The 23,792-nt window shown below is 42.9% G+C and overlaps 2 protein-coding genes and 1 long non-coding RNA gene across 3 annotated transcripts in view; 2 read left to right on the top strand and 1 right to left on the bottom strand.

Annotated features, from left to right (window-relative positions):
- The first annotated feature begins 2,923 nt into the window (after positions 1-2,923).
- On the top strand, positions 2,924-4,986 carry LOC122220090 (oocyte expressed protein). The gene is made up of 3 exons (XM_042939162.1): positions 2,924-3,225; positions 3,429-3,608; positions 3,974-4,986. The coding sequence occupies exons 1-3, from the start codon at positions 3,036-3,038 to the stop codon at positions 4,051-4,053; spliced, it is 450 nt and encodes a 149-aa protein (XP_042795096.1). The 5' UTR covers positions 2,924-3,035; the 3' UTR covers positions 4,054-4,986.
- Positions 4,987-9,652: 4,666 nt separating this feature from the next.
- KHDC3L (KH domain containing 3 like, subcortical maternal complex member) lies at positions 9,653-12,231 on the bottom strand. Its single transcript, XM_042937336.1, has 3 exons — positions 11,560-12,231; positions 11,189-11,368; positions 9,653-10,929 (listed from the first exon to the last, which is right to left on the bottom strand). The coding sequence occupies exons 1-3, from the start codon at positions 11,726-11,728 to the stop codon at positions 9,866-9,868; spliced, it is 1,413 nt and encodes a 470-aa protein (XP_042793270.1). The 5' UTR covers positions 11,729-12,231; the 3' UTR covers positions 9,653-9,865.
- LOC122220089 overlaps positions 11,430-23,792 on the top strand; it is a 28,219-nt gene continuing 15,856 nt past the window's right edge. Inside the window, exons 1-2 of the long non-coding RNA XR_006202671.1 lie at positions 11,430-11,614; positions 11,693-11,783. This is a non-coding gene — a long non-coding RNA (uncharacterized LOC122220089). The remainder of the gene's footprint in view (positions 11,615-11,692; positions 11,784-23,792) is intronic.

Below are 23,792 nucleotides of genomic sequence, written 5' to 3'. Positions count from 1 at the left end.
TTGACCTAATAACTATCACAAACCAGCCTTGTGGCTAACTCACACTGTATGTAGGAGTCTGAAATTTTTCAAGGAGATCATTTGAAGTGGCCTCAAGTTGAATGTATCATTAAGACAATTGCTGAAGGAAAAAATGATCAATATATGAAAAGATGAAATTACATCCCTTATGCCCAAGTTTAAAAAATTAACCCCAGATCATTCAAAGATTTACACGTTAAGATAGAAACTTTAGCATTCTTAGTAGAAAGTATATTGAGTATCTTTAGACCTTAGTGCAGGGAAGGATTTCTTAAGCAAGACATGGAATGCACTTACTATAAAGACTTATAAGTCTGACTATATTAGAATGAAATATTTTACTCATCAAAAGACACCTTAACATGAAAAAACAATTAAAAAATTTTTTTAATGTTTATTTTTGAGAGACAGAGACAGACACAGAATGAGAGAGGGAGTCACAGAATCCAAAGCAGGATCCAGGCTCTCAGCTGTTAGCACAGAGCCCAACGTGGGGCTGGAACACACAGACCGTGAGATCATGACCTGAGCTGAAGTCGGACGCTTAACCAACTGAGCCACCCAGGTGCCCCAACATGAAAAAACAACTTAAACTAGAAGACATTCACAATACACACAACTGAAAAAAGATTAGTAAGAGATTGAGGGAGAATACTTGAAAGGGAGAACTTTAGGGGCGCCTGGGTGGCTCAGTCGGTTGAGGGTCCGACTTTCGGCTCAGGTCATGATCTCACAGTTCGTGGGTTCGAGCCCCGCATCAGGCTCTGTGCTGACCTCTTGCTCAGAGCCTGGAGACTGCTTCAGATTCTGTGTCTCCCTCTCTCTGCCCCTCCCTTGCTTACGCTTTGTCTCACTCTGTTTCTAAAAAATAAATAAATGTAAAAACAAATTAAAAAAAAAAAGGGAGAACTTTAGGGGTGCCTGGGTGGCTCAGTCAGTTAAGTGTCCAACTTCAGTTCAGGTCATGATCTCATGGTCTGTGGGTTCAAGTCCTGCCTCCAGCTCTGTGCTGACAGCTCAGATCCTGGAGCCTGCTTTGGATTCTGTGTTTCCCTCGCTCTCTGCCCCTCCCCCACTCACACTCTGTCTCTCAAAAATAAATAAACATTAATAAATTTTTTTGAAAGGGAGAACTTTCATATATTATTTTATATCCTTGAGAGGTTTTCTTTTATAGTGTGCAAATACTATATTGATTTTTAAAATTAAATTGAAGAAATAAAAATATCCACTAAAGTTAGAGTCAATATCTCCTCTCATAGAGATTATCTGATAAGTGTTGTAGCCCAGATGATGTGGATGAGGGAATTCAGGACATTAAAACTATCACCCTTTTGTAAATTATCAAAATTTTCCATTAAAAAGATTTTTTAAAACAAACACATCATAGCTAATTGTTAAGAACAAAACAGTTTGCACAATCTGCTATCTATTCTAGAACAACTACCAAACAAGATTTCTAGAAATGCATTAGGAAAAGTATAAGAACATGCATGAGATATCAGCTTCAGAACAATGATTTCCTGTGGGAAGGGAAAGATGCTTTAAGTGATACCTATTTTATAACATTTTTTAATGTTTAAATTTTTTTGTAAATGTTTATTTATTTTTGAGAGAGAGAGACAGAGCATGAGTGGAACAGAGGCAGAGAGAGAAGGAAACACAGAATTCCAAGCAGGTTCCAGGCTCTGAGTTGTCAGCATGGAGCTTGAGGGCTCCAACTCCGTGAGGGCTCCAAAACCATGAGATCTCACTGAGCCACCCAGGTACCCCTTTAATTTTTTTTTTCAGTTTATTTATTTTTAGAGAGAGAGAAAGAGAGGACCAGTGGGGGAAGGGCAAAGAGAGAAGGGGACAGATGATCCCAAATGGGCTCTGTGGTGACAGCAGAGAACCCCACATGGGGCTGGAACCCACGAACTTGGAGATCATGACCTGAGCCACCCAGGTGCCCCTAAGTGACATCTATTTTAAAGAAGAAAGGTGAGGCAAAAGTGGGAAGGTGTTAACATCTTGTTAAATGGGGGAGGTGGTGGGAGTTACATAGGTATTTGTTATACAACTTTTCGAATGTGTGAAATCTCTCATAATTTAAATTTTTAACTATAATTAAGAATATTGGGAAGAAATGTTGTTTTAGGATGTTAGAATTAAACGGGATTTATTTATAGTTGCTACATTTTCTGGAAGGACTACCTCTAACGTTTATATTTTATTTTTTTAAATTTTTATTATTTTTTAAGTTTATTTTGAGAGAGAGCAGGAGCAGGGGAGGGGCAGAGAGAGGGAGAGAGAGGGAGAGGGAGAGAGAGAGACAGAGACAGAGAGAGACAGAGAAAGAAAATCCCAAGCTGGTTCCACACTGTCAGCGCAGAGCCCGATATGGGGCTCGAACTCAAAAAACGGTGAGATCATGACCTGAGCGGAAGCCGAGAATCAGAGGCTTAACCTGAGCTACCCAGGCACCCCTCTAACATTTATATTTTCAAACAGGACACACTTGCTTTAATCATTTTGAAGCAGTAACCAACCGTAGAGTCAGTAGACACCAGGGAGCAGAAGAAAGTAAGTGTAGATTCAATAAGGCGGCCCTTGGCCTGATCTACCTACTTACTCCTGGAAGGTAACATAGAAACCTTAACCTAGACACGGAAAGTGATTTGGGGCAATGAGGCTGCCACTTCAAACCACACTGTTAATCAGCTATGTGCCGGCGCAGGGGCCTTAAAGGCTAAGTGAGACCTTACGCAGCTTCTGAGAGCGGGCTGGAACTCAAACGCTAGTAGCAGGAAATCCGGGGGCCGCCTTCTCAGCGCCACCGAGCAGGGGCGCTGGGGGGGGGAGGGGGGGCGTCAGTTGGGTGGGCTCACCCGGAATCACGCACGGGGTCGCAGGAAGAGGCGGGGTTGGCCGGAAACTTAAAAGGGAGCACAGGATTCGCGCCTCCTTGGAGCTTTGTGGGGGCTGCTTGGACATTGCTCGGACCTTGCTCTTCCTGGGCTGCGGGACCTAGCATGGCAGACGATGCAGGTGCTGCTGAGGCCCAGGGGAACGAATGCACGCCTGCCCAGTCCCTGGGCAGGCTGCTGAAGTTACCACTTTCACCACCTCGGATTCGCACCCGGCCATGGTGGTTTCCTGTGCAGGAACTGAGAGACCCACTGGTGTTTTACCTGGAGGCATGGCTGGCTGACTCGATCTTTGGTGAGCCACCCTAGGTGTGCTGGTGCTGTAACCCCTCCAGTCCGACAGTCCAGAGCAACTCTGGACAGTCTCTGCCTGATTTGCAGGCCACATTTGACACCAAGATGCCCACCTTCCTGCGCTTTCCTCTCCTGGCCTTCAAATCTAGCTCCCACTGACCGTTCGACCATGTTTCCCCTCAAAGTCTCTCTTTTCCTGTTTAGGCCCAGACAGAGCCATCATTCCAGAAATAGAGTGGATGAGCCAAGTCCTGCTGACGGTGGACATAGTTAACTCTGGGGACTTAGTTGAAATCACCATCTTCGGACGGCCCCGTGTACAGAATCGGGTGAAGAGCGTGCTCCTGAGCCTGGCAAACTGGCACCGGAAACATCGTGCCCGAGGTGAGCGTCTCTGAAAACCTGCAAGTGGAGGGAGCCACTGGTTAACCACCTGGCGGTACCTGCCTTTCTTCCAGCCTTTATTACCATAGCAAAACCTTTTGCAGTTTCCTAACTCCAGTGTTCTGCATGCATCCAGTTTTCTGGGCATCCCTTTGTGAGAGGAGTGCAAATAGGACCTTGGGAAAGCAAATCTGACACATTCAAGCCCGTCACTGCGCACGCATCCTCAGCTTGGTTTTACCACTGTGTCCAGATCTCAGGTTCAGAGTCTCCACCTGAGAAGTGATGCTGCTAGCACTTCCCCTCCTCCCCCACTCCCCTCAATGCCGAGTACTTTGGAACAGTGAGCATTTTTCCTTATCCAGCTGAGAAGATGAATCAACTTGAGGAGTTCTTGAAGACCCATGCATCAGGTCCCCAGACTCCTGAACATCCTATTGTGTAACTATTTTCAGGAGCATTGTGAGAACAGTCCTGCTTCTGCTGCTAAAGTTCAAGAGAAGCAAGTATGCATAAATCTCTGCATTCTTTTTTTCCTGTGTCTTGATGGGTAGTGCTCTGATTATTATGATGCAAAAGTGAGTTTGTAGTGCCATTCTAGTAAAGAACTGAATTTCCTTTTTGTCCAATGCTATAAAGAACTTTGCTGACTTAAAATTAAGCAAATACATAAAAGAGTGTTCATTCATGTCTTGATGTGAGAGGTGGGTAAAAGGCTGATGCTAGTGGTCTTATTTTTTCCTTTGCTTCTATCATTTGGAATCTACTAGCCCTTTTATGATTTTATGGCCACAGGCCCCTAAGCACAGGCCCACGAATTTGCATTTCTAATAAGCTCACAGGTAATACCAATGCTTCTCCTCTGGGGCTCTCACTTTGAAGTTGGTGGTTTGGCCCCTGGGTACCACCTACGGTGCATTTTCTTTTTGGAGTGGAGCCTTCCTCCCTGCACATGGGTGGGTGTTCCAACATGAAACCTGAGGTGATTGCTTATTTATTCTGTTGACATTGTGATTCATCAGAGTACAGCCAGGGTCCTTGGCATCTTGACTATTGGAAGGCATCCTGCCACCAAGCCAGCTGTCTCCTTTCTCTCTGAGGCCTGCACAGGTGTTCTGCATGAGCTGGGTTGTTTTTCCATTACCCATTACCATGCTAGGACTAATTTGTGCAAAATAGCCCCCACCTAACACTGCCTCCACTTTCAGGAAGCAGGCTTCTTAGGGGAAAAGTTATGGAGAGCTCTGTGGCTTCAGAGTGGAATTGATTCAACTCCTGCAATTTCTTTACCCCTTATCAGTAATGGATTCTAGCTGTTTGCAAGGGTTGTAAACACACACATACACAAGTCTTTTAAAATGTGCTGCTTTGGGGAGGGGGTTTCCTGGTGGCTCAATCAGTTAGGCATCTGACTTCAGCTCAGGTCATGATCTCACAGTTTGTGAGTTCCAGCCCCGCATCCAGCTTTCTGCAGTCAGGGCAGAGCCTGCTTGGGATCCTCTGTCTCCCTCGGTCTCTGTCCCTTCCCAACTCGTGTGTGTCCTCACGCATGCTCTCTATCTCAAAAATAAGTAAACATTAAAAAACTTTAAATGTGCTGCTTTGATTACAGGTGATATCGAATGTTTTTCTAATTCACATTTTTGTAAAATGCTTTTACATTTCTTATTCCTATATTCCTTCTTTCAACTCTGAAGATAGGAATTTTTATTATCTGTATGAGCTTTTGTAACAAATAATGGCCCATTATAACCAATATTTTCCACTCCTTTGCTTAAATTATTTGTATACGAAAAAATTCCATTTTCTGTAGTTAAACTAATTATTTTCTGTCTGATTTCCCCTCATCCTCATCCCAACCCCTTTTAATTAAGCCTAGGTACTCCTGCGTTTATCCTTCTGCAGAAATTTGATTAAAAAAAATTCCAACAGGTTATTTCTAGTGGGATATCTACAAAACCATTAAACACTTTTTATAATGTTATTTGGAGGAAGAGGATTATGCTTAAAACATTCTAATTGTCTAAAAATTATCCAGAATTATTAAATGATCCTGTGCATTTTTCATCCTTTACATACATTAACATGTTGAAGCCCTTAACCCCCAGTACTTCAGACTGTGACTGTATTTGGAGACAGGGCCTTTAAGGAGCTAATTAAAGTGAAATGAGGGGGGCGCCTGGGTGGCTCAGTTGGTTAAGTGTCTGACTTCAAAACTCAGGCCATGATCTCATGATTTGTGAGTTTGAACCCTTTATTGGGGTCTGCTCTGACAGCTCAGAGCCTGGAACCTGCTTTGGATTCTTTATCTCCCTTTCTCTCTGCCTCTCCCCCACTTGCGTGCACACTCTCTCTCTCTCTAAAAAATAAATAAACATTAGAAAAAACGAAATGAGATCCTATGAGTGGGACCTTAACCAATATGACTGGGGCCTTTATGGGAAGGGGAAATATGCACAGAGATAGGTGGGTGCATGGAGAAAAGACCATGTGAGAAGACAGCAAAATGGCAGCCATCTGCCAGCTGAGGAGAGAAGCCTCAGAAGAAACCAATCCTGCTGACACATTGATTTTGGACTTTCAGCCTCCACATCTTTGAGAAAATATTTAAGCCACCCGGTGTGTTGTGTTGTTATGGCAGCCCTAGCAAACTAATAACACATTTAGTATAGTTTTTCTCTGTGTTCCCTTTCACTGTATGCTGATATGGTATTTTTACTACCTTCATAACTTAATAATTAAAAATAATTAAAAATTAAATAATAAAAAGATTGTCATTCTTTTCAGAATTTGGGGGTAATATTAGCTAAGTATTAGAGCTTGTATCACCTACCAGGCCTTGTGCCAAGCACCTAAATATGCTTGGAACATGATTAACTTGCTAAGGTCACAGAGCTAGGACATTGGGATGGATGGGTGAAATTTGAACCAAAACATTGATTCCAGGATCCAAACTCTTTATACTGTCCCACTTGCTTTCATTTTTCCTCCACACCTGAATTTAGACTCATTTCTCATAGTTTTTATTTCTTTTTAAGAGCAATTAGAATAAACCTCTTAATTGTAAAGAATCAGGGACAACGTGGTTTTTCTTTTTCTTTTTTCTTAAGTTTATTTTTTGAGAGAGAGCTAGAGAGGGAAAGAGAGGATCCCAAGCAGGCTCTGCACGGTCAGCATGGAGCCCAACGTGGGGCTCGAACTCATGAACTGTGAGAGCATGATCTGAGCTGAAACCAAGAGTTAGACACTTAACTGACTGAACCACCTAGGTGCCCCACATTGACTTTTTAAAGTTTATTTATTTATTTTGAGAGAGTGTGTGAGGGAAAGGGGCAGAGAATTAATCCCAAACAGGGTCCACACTCTCAGCATGAGAGCCTGACACAGGGCTCCACCCCAACAAACTGTGAGATCATGACCTGAGCTGAAATCAAAAGTTGGATGCTTACCTGACTGAGCTACCCAGGCACCCCTTGTTTGTCCCACTCTTAGTGATGTTAAAAAAAAAACAAAAACAACCTTGTTTTGGGACATCTGGATGGCTCAGTCGGTTGAGCAGCAGACTTCAGCTCAGGTCATGATCTCATGGTTTGTGGATCCGAGCCCCACATCAGGCTCACTGCTGTCAGTGCAGAGCCTGCTTCAGATCCTGTGTCTCCCTCTCTCTTTGCCTCTCCCCACTCATGCGCTCTCAAAAATAAATAAAAAGGCCTTGTTTTGATCGAAAGTGTGAAACTGAGAGATTCTGATGTGCTAAGTAGTACCTGGCTTAACTAAAATGAAGCTGTGGGAAGACCTTGCAATAGGCTACATGTGTGGCCTACAGCTAACCTCAGAAGTTAGTTCTACAGATTCTATCAACCATGAATTTTTTTCTTTGATGCCTCTAATCAGCCTATTCAAAAATTGTCAAGACTGACCTTTTTACTAGCTGTCAATAGTTTTAGCTGAAAAAATATACAAACATGTCATCGTTTCCAGACTTTTGTAGTTTTACCTTTGTTCCTTCACAATCTTTTCATTGACTGCCATGGGTCTCAGTTCCCAGAGTTTCCCATCTAACTCACCATCTTCTTTTAGTTGGTAAAACATACTCTGTAATGCATATATAATGTATTTGTAAAGAATGAAATGAGCACTCCAGTGTACCCTAATAGAACCCAATATTTTTAGAAGGCATCTGTATACACCTTTTCTCTCAACCAATTTTGTTTTTAAATAAGTTCCTTTATCTGGAAAACAAATGACCAAGAGTGCCAATAGAACAGTGAGAGGCTTGTCCTATTAAATATTAAAACATTCTATAAAGCTACGTAGTTAGAACCGTGGGATAGGTATTGAAAAAAATAGAGAAGTGACACACGTGGACATAAGTACAAGTGAAACTGTTGAAAGTGATTTTCCGTAAGAGAATAGGTTGAAAAGGGCAGATAGAGAGCTCTGGAGACCTTCAGCTGGGTGAAAACTCAGGTGGCACTGCTTCATGCCCTACTTTAAGAGTCTAATAGGGCTTTTTAAAAAAAAAATTTTTAATGTTTATTTTTGAGAGAGACAGAATGTGAGCAGGGTAAGGGGAGAGAGAGAGAGAGACAGAATCTGAAGCAGGTTCCAGGCTCCGAGCTGCCAACACAGAGCCCAACATGGGGCTCGAATTCACAAATCCTGAGATCATGACCTGAGCTGAAGTCAGAAGTCTGATGCTTGACTGACAGAACCACCCAGGAGCCCCTAATAGGTTTTTTTTTTTTAATTGAACATTTGTTCTTTATTTACTCTGATATTCCCCTTCTGGATTAAAAAGATATATCAAGTCTTCATTCTACTCTGAGGTGGCCTCGATTGAAATTTTGAGCCTGGATTGTTTTTGAGTCTTAAATGTTTGAAGTTCACTCCACCCAGGCTTTTCTTTGCTTCTTCTAAAAACAGTTAATAATCCATTAAAATTCAGCTTTGCATTTTATTTCCCTTATTAAAATAAGTGCTAATTTAAAATTGGAGTGGTCATCCATTAGTGGTGACCAAAGAGTGTATGATAGATATACCACTCCTTTAGTTTTTAAAGTTAGGTTTCCTTGGAATTTTTAAATGAAAATTTTCACAATCAAGATTAACGTATGTTTTATTTATCCAAGCACCCAGCTGTTCACAGTTTGCTTCCTTCTGCTAGCTAGACACTGGCTCCCAGCTGCTAGGAGTAGAGCAGAAAGCCAAACTGACAGAGGTGCTGATTATCACTACAAAGGCAATCATATTATAATATGTAAATATCTGAAATTAACCTGTGCACCTTACATTTACACAATGTTACAGGTCAGGTATATTTCAATCAAAAAAAAAAAAAAAAAAAGCGCCTGGGTGGCTCAGTTGGTTAAGCCTCCGACTTCAGCTCAGGTCACGATCTCTGGGTTTGTGGGTTCCAGCCCTGCGGGCCCTGTGCTGGAAGCTCAGAGCCTGGATCCTGTTTCAGATTCTCTCTCTCTGCCCCACCCCGCTCATGCTGCCTCTCTTTAAGAAATAATAAACACTAAAAAAAGTTTTTAAAAAGTGGCAAAGAAGGCTAGCCATCATCCCGCGCCAGTGCACTTTCGCTGCTGCGATAGTAAGGGAGGAGTCTCCAGGACTGCTAGTGTCTCACTTGCGATAAAACTCACTGAAGGTCGGGTGACCCGACTCAAACTCGAGGACCAGGGCAGTCCTGGCTCTTTCTCCCAGTTTTCTCCTTCCTCGCCGTCAGGTGGCCGGGCTAGGAAGTCACTCGCGGCTTCCAGCGCCACGATATGCCCAGCCAGGAGGACAGTATTGGAACCAAGTTTTTTCATCCCACATCACCTAGAGTAGAAACACCACAGGCTTTAAGAAGTTTTCCAAGGAGGACGGACTCGATGGGCGGGAGAAGCCTCTTCACAGGTAAAACCAGATGTTTGCGATTAAAGAACACAAGACGTCTCACCTGCCTCTGGGTAGAGAGCAGCCTAGGGCAGATACTGGCTGCTGGAAGAATGGCCTCTCCTTCCCCTTTTACCTGATAATTAACAGACACTAGGGAAATTCAATTCTTTATTAGGATTCTTTAGATCAGTGTTTGTAAACATTTAACATGGGGGCAGGGACCAAGAACTACCCACACCATTCTTTCCCCAGCTCTGCAGCAAGAATCAGGACTTAGGTGAACAGAGCTTCAGTAAGATCTTCCACTTCAACCTTGCCAGGCTTCTGCTTCCGGGCCCGAAGTTCTTTCATAACCTGGTAACTGGGCCCTAGGTAGCATCCAGGGAGCGCTGGGTTGCCGCCTCGCCTACCGCGCCGGGGTCCTGCTGGGTCGCCGCCTCGCGGACAGCGCCGGGGTCCTGGGTCGCCGCCTCCCGGACAGCGCCGGGGGAACGCTGGGTCGCCGCCTCCAGGAGAGCACCGGGGGAACGCTGGGTCGCCGCCTCCCGGACAGCGCCGGGGTCCTGCTGGGTCGCCGCCTCCCGGACAGCGCCGGGGTCCTGCTGGGTCGCCGCCTCCCGGACAGCGCCGGGGGAACGCTGGGTCGCCGCCTCCCGGACAGCGCCGGGGGAACGCTGGGTCGCCGCCTCCCGGACAGCGCTGGGGTCCTGCTGGGTCGCCGCCTCGCGGACAGCGCCGGGGGAACGCTGGGTCGCCGCCTCGCGGACAGCGCTGGGGTCCTGCTGGGTCGCCGCCTCCCGGACAGCGCTGGGGTCCTGCTGGGTCGCCGCCTCCCGGACAGCGCCGGGGGAACGCTGGGTCGCCGCCTCCCGGACAGCGCTGGGGTCCTGCTGGGTCGCCGCCTCACGGACAGCGCCGGGGTCCTGCTGGGTCGCCGCCTCTCGGACAGCACCGGGAGAACGCTGGGTCGCCGCCTCGCGGACAGCGCCGGGGTCCTGCTGGGTCGCCGCCTCCCGGACAGCGCCGGGGGAACGCTGGGTCGCCGCCTCGCGGACAGCGCTGGGGTCCTGCTGGGTCGCCGCCTCTCGGACAGCCTTCGGAGAGCTCTGGGTTGCCACCTCCTGGGCAGCATTGGGGTCCTGCTGGGTCGCCGCTTCCCGGACAGCATTGGGGTCCTGCTGGGTCGCCGCCTCCCGGACAGCCTTCGGAGAGCTCTGGGTCGCCACCTCTCGGGCAGCGTGGGGGGATCTCTGGGTCGCCGCCTCCTGAACACACTTCGGAGAGCTCTGGCTCGCCACCTGCGGAGCTGCGTCGTCGGACCGCTGGGTCGCCGCCTCCCGGACAGACTTTGGAGAGCTCTGGGTCCCCGTCTCCGGGACAGCGTCGGGGGACCGCTGCGTCCCTACATCCTGGGCAGGGGCCTTCTCTGAGCCTGGAAGAACAGTGTGGAGACCTTACCTGTGTCCCCTACTTTCTCCACAAGAAGATTTATCCAAATGGGCTGGGGGATTAGGGTCTGGAACCTGAGAGTGCAGGATTAATTTGACCATCTATATTCCTTGCAAGAAGGAAACCCTCTCCTGGACTGAGAGGATGAGACTGCTGCCCGGTGATCTCCGGGAAGCATCAAGATCTCTACCAAGGAACCCATGGCCTGCCTAGGGAACCCCTCACTATTCCCGGTTTCATACTTTGTGCCCGGAGTTGGCGATGATAGTCAGCCAAATTCATGATCATCTTGGATACATCTTCCTGGTAATAGGGCCGACCAAATATCAAGATCTCAGCCTCGCCCTCGGGGTCCCAATGATTAACGTGAAGCAGGGTTTGTGACACACACTCGACGTGTGGTATGTGCTCTCCTCCCCGACCTGTGCAGGAAGCAAAGAGGCTGTGAGGGGCGGGATTTGGGAGGGGAAGGCGGCGGGAGAAGGTAGCGCTGGTTTGGGGCTAGGACCACTGGAGAGGCTGGCCCTGGAACGCGGCCAGCCTGGGGGGCGGGGTGGATAGGAGTGTCGGGGGTGGAAAGACCGCATTGGCCACCGCTCTCAGACCCACTCACCGAAGATCGCCTCCACCAGCCACGCCTCGAGGTGAACAGCCTTCGGACTCTTCAGGTACTCGGAGTGGAACCAATAGGGTCGCTTGGTGAGGTTACCGAGCACCTCGAATAGCGTCCCTTCTCTCTGTTCCAGCTGTACGAGCGTCGGAAACCGCTTAGGAGTGGCCATGCTGCAGTAGGCCTTGCTGCTAGCGGCCGTGAAGCTGCAAACCAAGAAGGCCAAGGTTAGTATCAGTTGCGGCAGTTGTGGCTTGGCCAGGGCCTTATTTCAAGGGCTTTTGGTAAGCCCCTCCCCATCCGCCTCCCAAACTCCGCAGCCTGGGCTTCTTCCCGAGATTGCAGGAGTGCACTGGGTAGAGCACCTGGGCGCTGTAGGAGGGGCCACTGGTCTGGACCCGCCCATTTCCCCAGGCCCTGGGAGCCAGAGGTGGAGCTTCTTCTGGGAAGCAGGTCTCGGGGAGATGAGGACAGCCCGGTAGAGGCATGGGAAGATCCAACATCTGGACAATACCTTTCAGAGAAGCGAACTGATATTTGCGCAGACACAGGTGCTTTTCAGACGGTTCAAATGGGACCAGCATTCCTGAGGGGTTGGAATGACTTTTTCACGGAAAACCTAATGAAATGCATTAAAGAAGTAAAAACTCAAGGATTAAAAAAGGTGTTCAAGGGCTAAAGTAAGTCCCACTTTCTCTTGAACCCTGAATACTGAGTTCCCTCCTCAGAGACCATCACATTTCCAGCTTCTTCCTTGACTTGTCAGAGACAGCTGAGCACATCCAGAGCAAATTCTCTAAGTAACATGTTATTTCTATGTCTTGGTTTCGTTTGTTTGTTTTGTTTTGTACAGTTTAAAGCATTACCCATGAATTGCTACTCAGGAAGATAAAGTTATATAACTTTAGTAGTTGGGGTGTCATGCCCAGGCCCAGAGGTGAGAGATCTCTGAACTCAGGTTCAAACTTGTATCCTCTGTGGGAGTTCTGTAGGCCAAAGAAGTGCATGAGAAATTTGTAGGTGTCTGACAGGATCTAAAGTCTTGAGACCTAAGCAGAATGTGAATTAAGAGCCAAAGAAGGGCAAAATCTATTCAAAGAATCACAGAATGGATTGGCAGAACGATTGGGTAGACAGAACAATTGAGTGTATAACTGACACCCAAGGATCTGGGCTCCATAACTATCCCCTCTGGAGGTTACGGACTCACTAACATAGCAACTATAAATTGAATTTTAATGTCCCATCAGTACTGCCAAAAATAATCCAATCCGAGAAGTATTTCTATGAAAATCTCTAGTCTGAAATCTCTTTCTTACAGCAAATGATATAGGATAATATATTGTTTCTTAGTTGGTGTAAGAGGATACTTAGAGTTCTACGCATGTTGTTGTCATTATGCACACGTAGAGATCTTTTACTTCATTGAAGTTTTAGAATTAGGAATGGAAATATTTAAGATAATTAAAATTAGAGTATTAATATTTAAAAGTGATCTGTCAATTATATAAAATCCTAGAATACGTGGACTAATCTATAGAAAGCATGGAGTATTCTCATGGATAGAAAGCATGGATTGAAAGCATGGAGTACTTGCCCAGGGAGGGGAATGCAGGGAGGAAAGGATTGGAAAGAGGCATTTGGAAACTCTCGGGGATGATGGAAATGTGCATTATCTTGATTACAGTGATGGTTTCACTGGATATGGTTTATATGTCAAAACTGGTTAATTGTACACATTTTAATGTAAGCAGTTTATTGTGCTTTATTCTTCAAAGTGGTTTAAAAAGAAAGGAACCATATACATGGTATTTTATATTGCTGTAATATTTTAGATAATTTATTATATTAGAAAAACAGTTTTGTAACTCTATTAAAATATATAAATAAAAAAGTGAAAAATAAAATATATAGTTAAGTCATGGATTTAGATATATGACTTTAAGATGAAATCTTAGTTTATATTCAGTGTTGGATCACTGAGAAGAACTTCAGTTTCAATATATTCATACGTTTTATTTATTTTATTTACAAGAATTATTTAGTAATTGAGAAGTTCTTGTTATTTGAGCCTATTAAAGTACTTTGCAAAGCTCTTTGCCATGTATGAGAATGGGTTTTGTTTTTGTTTTTGTTTGTTTTTGTTTTGTTTTGTTTCTGAGATTGTTTAGTTAATCAAATTTGTCAAGGAGACCTTATGTCATTCGTAGCCCATTAAACATAACTTTTAAAACTTTCTAGACTTATGAATAGGATAGTGAGTTTTGAAAGAAAAACTTGAAAGCTTAAGGAAGGACTAAAGGTTTGATTTTTACAATTTGAAAATATATTTCTTTTTAAAAAATTTTTTTTTAATGTTTTTATTTATTTTTGAGACAGAGAGAGACAGAGCATGAATGGGAGAGGGTCAGAGAGAGAGGGAGACACAGAATCTGAAACAGGCTCCAGGCTCTGAGCTGTCAGCACAGAGCCCGACTTGGGGCTCGAACTCATGGACCGCGAGATCATGACCTGAGCTGAAGTCGGACGTCTAACCTACTGAGCCATCCAGGCGCCCCGAAAATATATTTCTTTTAATGTTTATTCATTTTGAAAGAGAGAGTGCACGTGTGAGCAGGGGAGAGCGAGAATCCCAAGCAGTCTCCTGCACTGTAGGCACAGAGCCCACTCAGGGTAGATCTAACAAACTGTGAGGCTATGACCTGAGCAGAAACAAAGAGTCAGCCACCCAACCAACTGAGCTACCCAGGCGCCCCTGGTTTTTACAGTTTTAGGAAATATTAATTTTCAAAGAAATCTCTAAACACTCTTTTGTATGCACGTAAATCACCCCCAAGGTTCCAAAAAAGAAAAAATACACCGTCTTTCACCCTCCTCTCCCAGCTTACCTATATTTATCAGACCTGGTACCCCCTGTCCCACTTCAGTAATATGATTTTGTTAGAGCAGTGTTCAAGTTTATACTATTATGACCTTGTAAATAATATTCATAAACTGCAATATGATTTCTTGGGTAAAGTTTTATTTTTCTTGATGTTATTAATTGCTTTTTTGTTCAAATGCTTCTTTTTCTTTTTAAAATGCTTACTTTTCTGGGCACCTGGGTGGCTCAGTCAGTTAAGTGTCCAACTTCAGTTCAGATCATGGTCTCTTGGTTCATGTGTTCAAAGTTCCTTCTCTCTTGGTTCATGTGTTTGAGCTTCCTTCCAGGAAGGAAGCACTGTCAGTGTGGAGCCTGCTTGGGGGGTCTCCCTCCTTCCCTCTCTCTCTTTCTGCCTTTCCCCCACTTGCTCTCTCTCTCTCTCTCTCTCTCTCAAAATAAATAAACTTTAAAAAAAATGCTTATATTTCTATGTGTTCCTCCTTTATCTCCAAACTGCCCAACTATGTAAATTTCTCCTGTCCTTTCAAGCCGAGCAGGCAATTTATCATTTCATCTTGACAGTATTGTTCCTTCAGTCTTAACTGTTCTAATCTAAGTTAGTTGCTTTCCAGGCCCATCATCCTGTGGTTTACCACAGCCTTTTTCCGGTGTTGGGTCCTGGGCTCTCTGGATCCCATGACTTCCTTTCTTTGTGCATGTGCCTGTTTGGTTTTGTTGTTGTTGTTTGTTTGTTTGTTTAGTAGATTTTATAGTAGTATCAATAGCATTCAGGCAAAAATTATTAAATTTGTATATAATCATCTTCAAGAGGATCCTTGTGGTTTCTACTATACTTATGTTTCCCACTTTGTTTCTGATCAGCTCCTAAGAAGTTGAGACTGAGCTAGCTGAATTCCAGGAAGGCAGCAGAAAATTAAAGGCAGAGTTGTGAGCACAATTAGTTCAGGCTAAACAAAGAAATAGAGACTTGCAAGCTGATGACAAGACTGAAACATGCAGTGGAAGCATTAAAGGCAATTGTGGCAATAGATGCTGATGCCTAATGTGAGGTTTAGTAAGATGAGAAATATATTTTTTCAGGTGGAACTTAAGAGCAGTAGGCAACAAAAAAAATAAAAGCAAGTTTCAAGAGAATTTTTGAAATAAAATGTTCTCTTCTACTGAACCATGTAAAGGTGGCTTAGAGTTAAGAAGTTCACTTAGAAATTTCATAGCTGTCAGCTTTCTAGCCTAATGTTCCTAACTATAATATTGTAGTTCCTATAATTTTCAAAGGCTGTCAGATAGATTGGTTCATTCTACAGTACTTTAAAATTATATATATGACATATGCAGTTATTTCATTATCATTCATTGTCCCTTCAGTTTTGGAGTCTAATTTGGGTTAACAATTAGCTTTAAAAAGGAGTTTTCAGTAGTACAAAGATTAACCCTTTTTGTTGCTCTTTATTACCTGCCTTAGCCAAATGCTTGGGAGTGTTTTTGCATCTGGGGAGTGAATGGGTTTGGGGAACGTGGTGGGAGAGTTCAGGTAAGGGATAAGGAATTTGGACTCTTAGTGGTGGTTTACACTGGGCTTAACCTGGGCTACATTCACCCTGAGAACCAGAGATTCTCTCACCAAGTTCATAATATTTGAGGCAAAGTTTTCATTATTTGACTTCTCTTCAGAGAGAGACTTCCTTTCATTTTGATGGAGTAAATCCTCTATTATTTTCTGAGGAAATGCATATTTTGAGGCCTTGCATGTTGGAATATATTTTTATTCTATCCAGATAGGTATTTGGACATTTGGCCTTAGAAATTTTTCTTTTTCAGAGAGAGAGAGGGAGAGAGAGAGTGCACACGTGTGTAAGCAGGGAAGGATCAGAAAGAGAAAGAGAGAATCTGAAGCAGGCTTTGTGCTGGCAACATGGCTCAAACTCACAAACTGCAAGATCATGACCTGAACTGAAATCTAGAGTTCCACACCCAACAGGCTGAGTCACCCAACTGTCCCTGGCCTTAGAATTCTTGACTGAAATAATTTTCCCCTCAAAATTTCATGCTTTACTTTATTGTCCTCTAGTTTCCACTGATGTTTTTGACAAGTTTAGGCCATTCTGATCTTAATCTTTGGGAAATGATCTTCAATTATTTTACTAAACATTTTTTTTTTTTTTCCTCTGGGGCACCTGGGTGGCCTCAGTTGGTTAAGCATCTGACTTCCACTCACAGTTCATGAGTTTGAGCCCCATTGGGCTCTCTGCTGTCAGCCCAGAGCTGGCTTCAGATCCTCTGTCACCCTTTTTCTCTACCTCTTTCTCACTTGTGTTCTCTCTCTCTTAAATAAATAAACTTAAAACACACACACACACACACACACACACACACACACACACACACACATTTTTCTCCCTTGTGTTTCCTGGCTCTTTCTCTTGTTATTCAAAAGTTGGCCTTCTGGACCAGTGTTCTTCTTTTTCTTTTATTTTTCATTTGCCCTATGCTGTTTTGTTTGTCTGGTAATCACTGAAGTTTGGAACTAAAAAACTAATTAGAAGCTCTGAGCATGTAGGTTTGTCTACACCCAACATTCACTGAGGGAGATATGTGTAGAATTTTTTTGTGGGAATCCCAGTGCACTCTCATGAGATTTTTCAGTGTTCTCTCCACTGGCCACCCCTTATGTGAGTTCTGCTGACTTTAGAAGCAACACACACTTTTTAAAATCTAGTTTCCTTTTTTCTTTGAATTCATTGTCTTAGTTTAGATAGAAAAATTGTCATTTCAACCATGTACTGAAATCTTAATGTAAGTGAATGCTTGAAGCTAGTCAAAATGGTACCAATATAAAAATGGAGCTAGTAGTCCATGAGCTTGAAATCCATGAGTGATGATTTTTTTTTTATTTATTTTATTTATTTTTTTTTGATGATTTTTTAAATAAATAATAACAGCTATGTGGGAGTGGTATTGGGATGGGGGAAGGATGTCCTCTGTATTAGAGGATGGCGATGATGATGATGATGATGATGATGATGATGATGAAATAATGATAGTAGCTGTGTGTGAATGAATTAAGGAAGCACTAATCACACACTATGTGACCTAATCTGTGGAACAATTTTGAGAGTAGTAGTGATTATTATTCCTGAATCTGAGGCTCGTAGAAATAACAGTGAGTGAAAATCGGATCTCATATCTTGGTGTATTTTGTCTTTTCCCCTCCCTGAGGAACAGAGTTTGTATCTTTATTCTTTTTGGTATTTATTCTGAGACCAAGGACTTGTTTAACCTGGTGATTTGTCTTCGATCCCCTGAAGGTGCTTTTTCCACAATCCATGTGATTCTAAGGCACAAGAAAGTTGAGAATCACTATATGAGATCACTCTGTATTTTCTGATTTCCAGGGCTGATCGTGTAGCTTTAATACATCTCTTCTGTTCACAGATACTACTTTGATTCTGCATTTGTTCCTTGTTAATTTCAGAATGTCTTAAAACCATATGTGATATTTGAGTATGGACATATAAGAAAAAATATATACTTCTGCTTCATTACCTTGACTTTAAAAGACTGTTATTTTTTCTGTAATCAAAATAGATGCTTCTACTATAGAAATAAAATTTCTATACTACCTAAAACAACTATAACAAAAAAGAGTATTTCTAGTTGCATCTTTTGTTCTGTTTTAAGTCTTTCTACTCCTGCTTTGTATCTCTTATGGTCTAGGTTAAAAAACACTGAAGTCCACTGTAAAGAAAGCTTTATCATCTTCTGCACATCCACTTTAAATAATACAAGTTGTGGGGTGCCTGGGTGGCTAGGTCAGTTGATTGTCCAACTCTTGATTTTAGCTCAGGTTATGATCCCAGAGTTTTGGGATCAAGCATCTCTTTGGGCTCCACGCTGAGTGTGCAGCCTGCTTAAGATTCTCCCTCTCTTTCTCTCTCTCTCTCCCTCTCTAAAATTAAATAAACAAGTGAATGAATAAGTAAATAAATAAATAAATGAATAATTCATGTTGTAATTATCAACATGGATGTGTCTGGCTCCAGTGTCCTTATACTGTGTTATAGGCCTGAAAAGTAAATAATTAAAATTATTTCTTCTAACAGTAAAAGGAGCCACCAGCTGCTCTGGAATGCTATTTCCAGGAAGACTCTGACCTCAGCTTTTTGGAAGATCTCTGTCACCCTCCCACCTCTTGCATTACTCCCATCCTACCTTCTTTAGTCAAGAAAGTATTTACTTTTATAGCTAGTAACAGGTGTTGAGGGGTAGTGAGTGTTTAGATGATGGAAAGGCCTACCCTAATAACACACTCAGATGGTTTTGAAGTTTTCAACCAGAATTAAACCTGAGTGGATTAAAATATCCAATTATTTGCTACTTAATAGAGATGCTCAATGCAAAAGGATGTAAACATTCTCCAACAGAAGAAAAGCAAATGAATTAGACAATAAGAAATAAACCTGAAGTTATAATGTTTAATATCTAGTAGACTTTAGGGGCGCCTGGGTGGCTCAGTCAGTTGAGCATCTGACTTCGGTTCAGGTCATGATCTCACAGTCTGTGAGTTCGAGCCCTGCATCGGGCTTTGTACTGACAGCTCGGAGCCTGGAGCCTGCTTCGGATTCTGTGTCCCTCCCCTCTCTCTCTGCCCCATCTCTGCTTGTGCTCTGTCTCTCTCTGTCTTTCAAAAATGAATAAACATTAAAAAAATAATTAAAAAATATGTAGTTGACTTTACTGTGAATGGCATTAAGCAGGAAATGATCTTTATGTAAGAACATACTGTTAATCATTTTGTACCACAGTGTTCTCTTTAAGTCTCTTAACTATCCACCTTTCACTACCAATAGAACACAATGGTATATGGCAGCTAGAAAGGGGTCCCAAGATTGCAACTGAAATTCAGACAGATATTGAAATTTTAAAATTCTTTTTTTTTATTAGTTTTCTTTATTTTTGAGAGGCAGAGAGAAACAGAGCATGGGTGGGGGAGGGGCAGAGAGAGAGGGAGACACAGAATCCAAAGCAGGCTTCAGGCTCTGAGCTGTTAGAACAGAGCCTGATGTGGGGCCCCAACCCACGGACCATGAGATCATGACCTGAGCTGAAGTTGGATGCTCAACTGACCAAGCCACCCAGGTGCCCCAGAAATTTTAAAATTCTGATTCCATTCTTTTAATTAAACTTTTTTTATTTTGGGATAATTGTAGATTCACATGCAGTTGAAATAAAAAATACAGAGAGAAAAAAAATACAATACAGAGAGCTCCCATGTACCCTTACTCAGTTTCCTCCTATGGTAACATCCTGCAAACCTTTAGTACAATATCACAACCAGGACATCAACATTGGTGTAGTCAAGACACAAGAAACCCCCATCTTGCTCTTTGATAGCCACACCCACGTCCTTTCAGTCCCTACCCCCTCATTAATTTCTGGCAACCACTTACATGTATCTGTTCTTCATTTCAATAATTTTGTCATTTCAAAAATGTTATGTAAATGGAATTATATAGTATGTAAACTTTTGGGATTGGCCTTTTTTCCCCATTAGCATTTTTCCCCATGGGCCTTTTTTCCCCATTCAGCATTATCCTATGGAGATTCATCCAGGTTGTTTCTTTCTTCTTTTTTTTTTTTTTTAATGTTTATTTATTTTTTTGAGAGAGAGAGGGAGGGAGAAAGGAGAGGGGCAGAGAGAAAGGGAGAGAGAGAATCCTAAGCAGGCTCCATGTTCAGCAGGGAGCTCCACCTGGGGGTGGTCATTCTTTCCACCACCCCCCCCCCCCCCAAATTGTTTTAACTATTCTGGTTCCTTTGCCTTTTCATATAAATTTCGTTATTTTTTTAATTTAATTTTTTATTTTAGAGAGCAAGAGCTATCAGGGGAGAGGGGCAGAGAGAGAGAGAGAATCTAAGCAGGCACCATGCTCAGCACAGAGCCCAATGTAGGCTTTGATCCTATGACCCTGGGATCATGACCTGAGCCAAAATCAAGAGTCAGATGCTCAACGGACAGAGCCACCAAGGCACCCCCATCCAGGCTGTTTCTGTTAATACTTTGTTTCTTTTTATTGTTGAGTACTATTCTATGGTAAAGTATATCACAGTTTATTTAACTACTCACTTGTTGAAGGACATATGTGTTGTTTCCAGCTTTTGGCTATTACAAATAAGGCTGCTCTGAAAATTCCTGTGAGGGTCTTTGTGTGGACGTATGTTTTCATTTTTCTTGGGTGAATACCTCGGAGAGTAATTGCTGGGTCCTATGGTAACTCTGTTTAATTGTTTGGGGAACTGTCAGATTCTCTTCAGAGTTCCCATCAGCGATGTACAAGTGATGTAGTTTTTCTGAAGCTTCACTTTAGGGTTGTCCCTATTTTTAATTTTAGTCATTCTTTTTTTTTTTTTTTAATTTTTTTTTTTTTTTTTTTTTACATTTATTTATTTTTGAGAAACAGAGTGAGACAAAGCGTGAGCGGGGGAGGGGCAGAGAAAGAAGGAGACACAGAATCTGAAGCAGGCTCCAGGCTCTGAGCAAGAGGTCAGCACAGAGCCTGATGTGGGGCTCGAACTCACGGACCGTGAGATCATAACCTGAGTCAAAGTCAGACGCCTAACTGACTGAGCCACCCAGATGCCCCTAATTTTAGTCATTCTAATAGTTGTGTATGGTATCTCATTTAGGTGTGTTTTTTTTTTTTTAATGTTTATTTATTTTTGAGAGAGAGAGAGACAGAGTGAGCGCTGGGGAGGGTCAGAGAGAGAGGGAGACACAGAATCCGAAGCCAGCTCCAGGCTCTGAGCTATCAGCACAGAGCCTGATGCGGGGCTCAAACCCACAAACTGTAAGATCATGATCTGAGCCAAAGTCAGACGCCCAACTGACTGAGCCACCCAGGTGCCCCATCTAATTTAGATTTTAATTTACATTTCCCTAATAGCAAATGATAATGAACATCTTTTCATGTACTTATTAGGCATCTCTATATCCCATTAAGTGAAATGTCTTTATGTCTTTTATTTTCTACTTGTATTAGTTTTTACTCTTGAGTTTTGGGAGTTCTTTATGTGTTCTTTTTTTAATGTTTATTCATTTAAAAAATTTTTAATATTTTTATTTATTTTTGAGAGAGAGAGCAAGAGTTGGGGAGGGTCAGAGAGAGAGGGAGACCCAGAATCCAAAGCAGGCTCCAGGCCCCTCAAAAATAAAAAAAGATTACAAAAAAAATTAAAAAAAAAAAAAAGGGGGGAGGGGTGCCTGGATGGCTCAGTCAGTTAAGCGTCCGACTTCAGCTCAGGTCATGATCTCACCATTCGTGAGTTCGAGCCTCACATCCTGTTTTGTGCTGTCAGCTCAGAGCCTGGAGCCTGCTTTGGATTCTGTGTCTCCCTCTCTCTCTGTTCTTCCCCCATTCGTACTTTGTCTCTCCCAAAGCAGGCTTCAGACTCCTGAGCTGTCAGAACAGAGCCCGAGGTGGGGCTCGAACTCATGAACCTTGAGATCATGACCTGAGTTGAAGTTAGAAGCTTAACTAACTGATCCACTCATTCTTTGTGAGATATGTAGTTTCCATATGTTTTCTCCCAGATATAGTTTGTCTTTTCATCTTCTTCTTCTTTTTTTTTAAAGTTTATTTATTTATTTTTGAGAAAGACAGAGACAATGTGAGTGGGGGAGGGGCAGAGAGAGAATCCCAAGCAGGCTCCATGCTGTCAGCACACAGCCTGACTGGGGCTCGAACCACAAACCTGTGAGATCTTGACCTGAGCTGAAACCAAAAGTCTCATGCTCAACTGACTGAGCCACATAGGAATCCCACCTTTTCATCTTAATAGGTTCTTAACAAAAGTTTTAACTTTAGATGAGATCCATTGATGAATGTTTTCTTTTATTGATCAAGCTTTTGGTGACAAACCCAAGGACTCTTAGATTAACCTAGTTTCTGAAAGATTACTCCTGTATTTTTCCCTAAAGTCTTTATGCCCATATATTTTACATTTTATCTGCCCATACCATGCAGTCTTGATTACTATAGCTATAAAATGATAGTTAAATTTAGGCAGATTAATCATACTTTTTTTAAAAATTGTTTTAGCTATTCTGGTTCCTTGGCCTTTTCATATAAATTTTATTATTTTTAATTTAATTTAATTTCTTATTTTAGAGAGAAAGCAAGAATGGGCAGGGGAGAGGGGCAGAGGGAGAATCTTAGGCCCCACCTTCTGCGCAGAGCCCAATGTGGGGCTTGATCCCATGACCCTGGGATATGACCTGAGTGGAAACCAAGAGTTAGAGTCAACCAACTAAGCCACACTTTCATATAAATTTAAAATGTTTATTTATTTATTTAGAGAGAGTGTGTGCATGAGTGGGGGAGGGGCAGAGAGAGAGGAAGAGAGAGAGAATCTCAAGCAGGTTCCATGCTGTCAGTGCAGAGCTCATTGTAGGGGCTGGATCTCACGAACAGTGAGATCATGACCTGAGCTGAAATCAAGAGTCAGAAGGTTAACCAGACTGGGAAATTAAAGGGAGACACATAAATACTTGCATCCTGGGAAATAACAAAAGTTAAGATAGTTATTCCTCAAGCAAGAAGGGGTTGGTAGTAGCACACTTTCTGAGGAAGGGTTGGGGACAGGAATATACCTCCCCTTAGTAAATCACACCACTTGCCAAATAGGCCCCCAAACCAGCAGTTTGTGAAACTACAATCAAAATGGGTAAGTGAAAAAGCAACGAGGGCTCCATAGTCACTTATCCTAGGGGCCAGGCAGACAGTGGGGGAATCATTGATAGGAGTGGGGAAGCCAGTGCTTATAAGCTGCTGATAAGTTTGAAATAAGTTTGTATAGTTATGCAGGCTTGTCTCTAATGCCCTCAAGTTGGACATAATTCCTGTGCCTCTCTATCTGCTTCTTCAAATACTATATTGGTGGGACGACTGGCTAGCTTAGTCAGTGGAACATGTGACTCTTCATCTTGGGGTTGTGGATTTGAGCCCCATGTTGGGTATGGAGATTGCTTAAAAATAGAAGCTTTTTAAAAAAGTTTTAAGTTTATTTTTATTTATTTTGAGAGAGAGAGAGAGAGAGAGAGAGAGTACAAGCAGGGGAGGGGCAGAGACAAGGAGAGACAGAATCCCAAGCAGGTGCCACACCATCAGTGCAGAACCCAATGTGGGGCTCGAACTCATGAACTATGAGATCATGACCTGAGCCAAAATCAAGAGTCGGATGCTTAACCAACTGTACCACCCAGGCACCCCTAAAAAATAGAAGCTTTTAAATACATACATGCATACATACTACATTGAACTTCCAGCCAAAGAAATGTTGTGGGGTTAGGTACAGG

The sequence above is a fragment of the Panthera leo genome, chromosome B2 (assembly GCF_018350215.1).
Source record: "Panthera leo isolate Ple1 chromosome B2, P.leo_Ple1_pat1.1, whole genome shotgun sequence".
Classification (NCBI taxonomy): Eukaryota; Metazoa; Chordata; class Mammalia; order Carnivora; family Felidae; genus Panthera; species Panthera leo.
The sequence above is the reverse complement of the archived record's forward strand: the minus strand, read 5'-3'. Positions and strand labels throughout refer to the sequence as shown.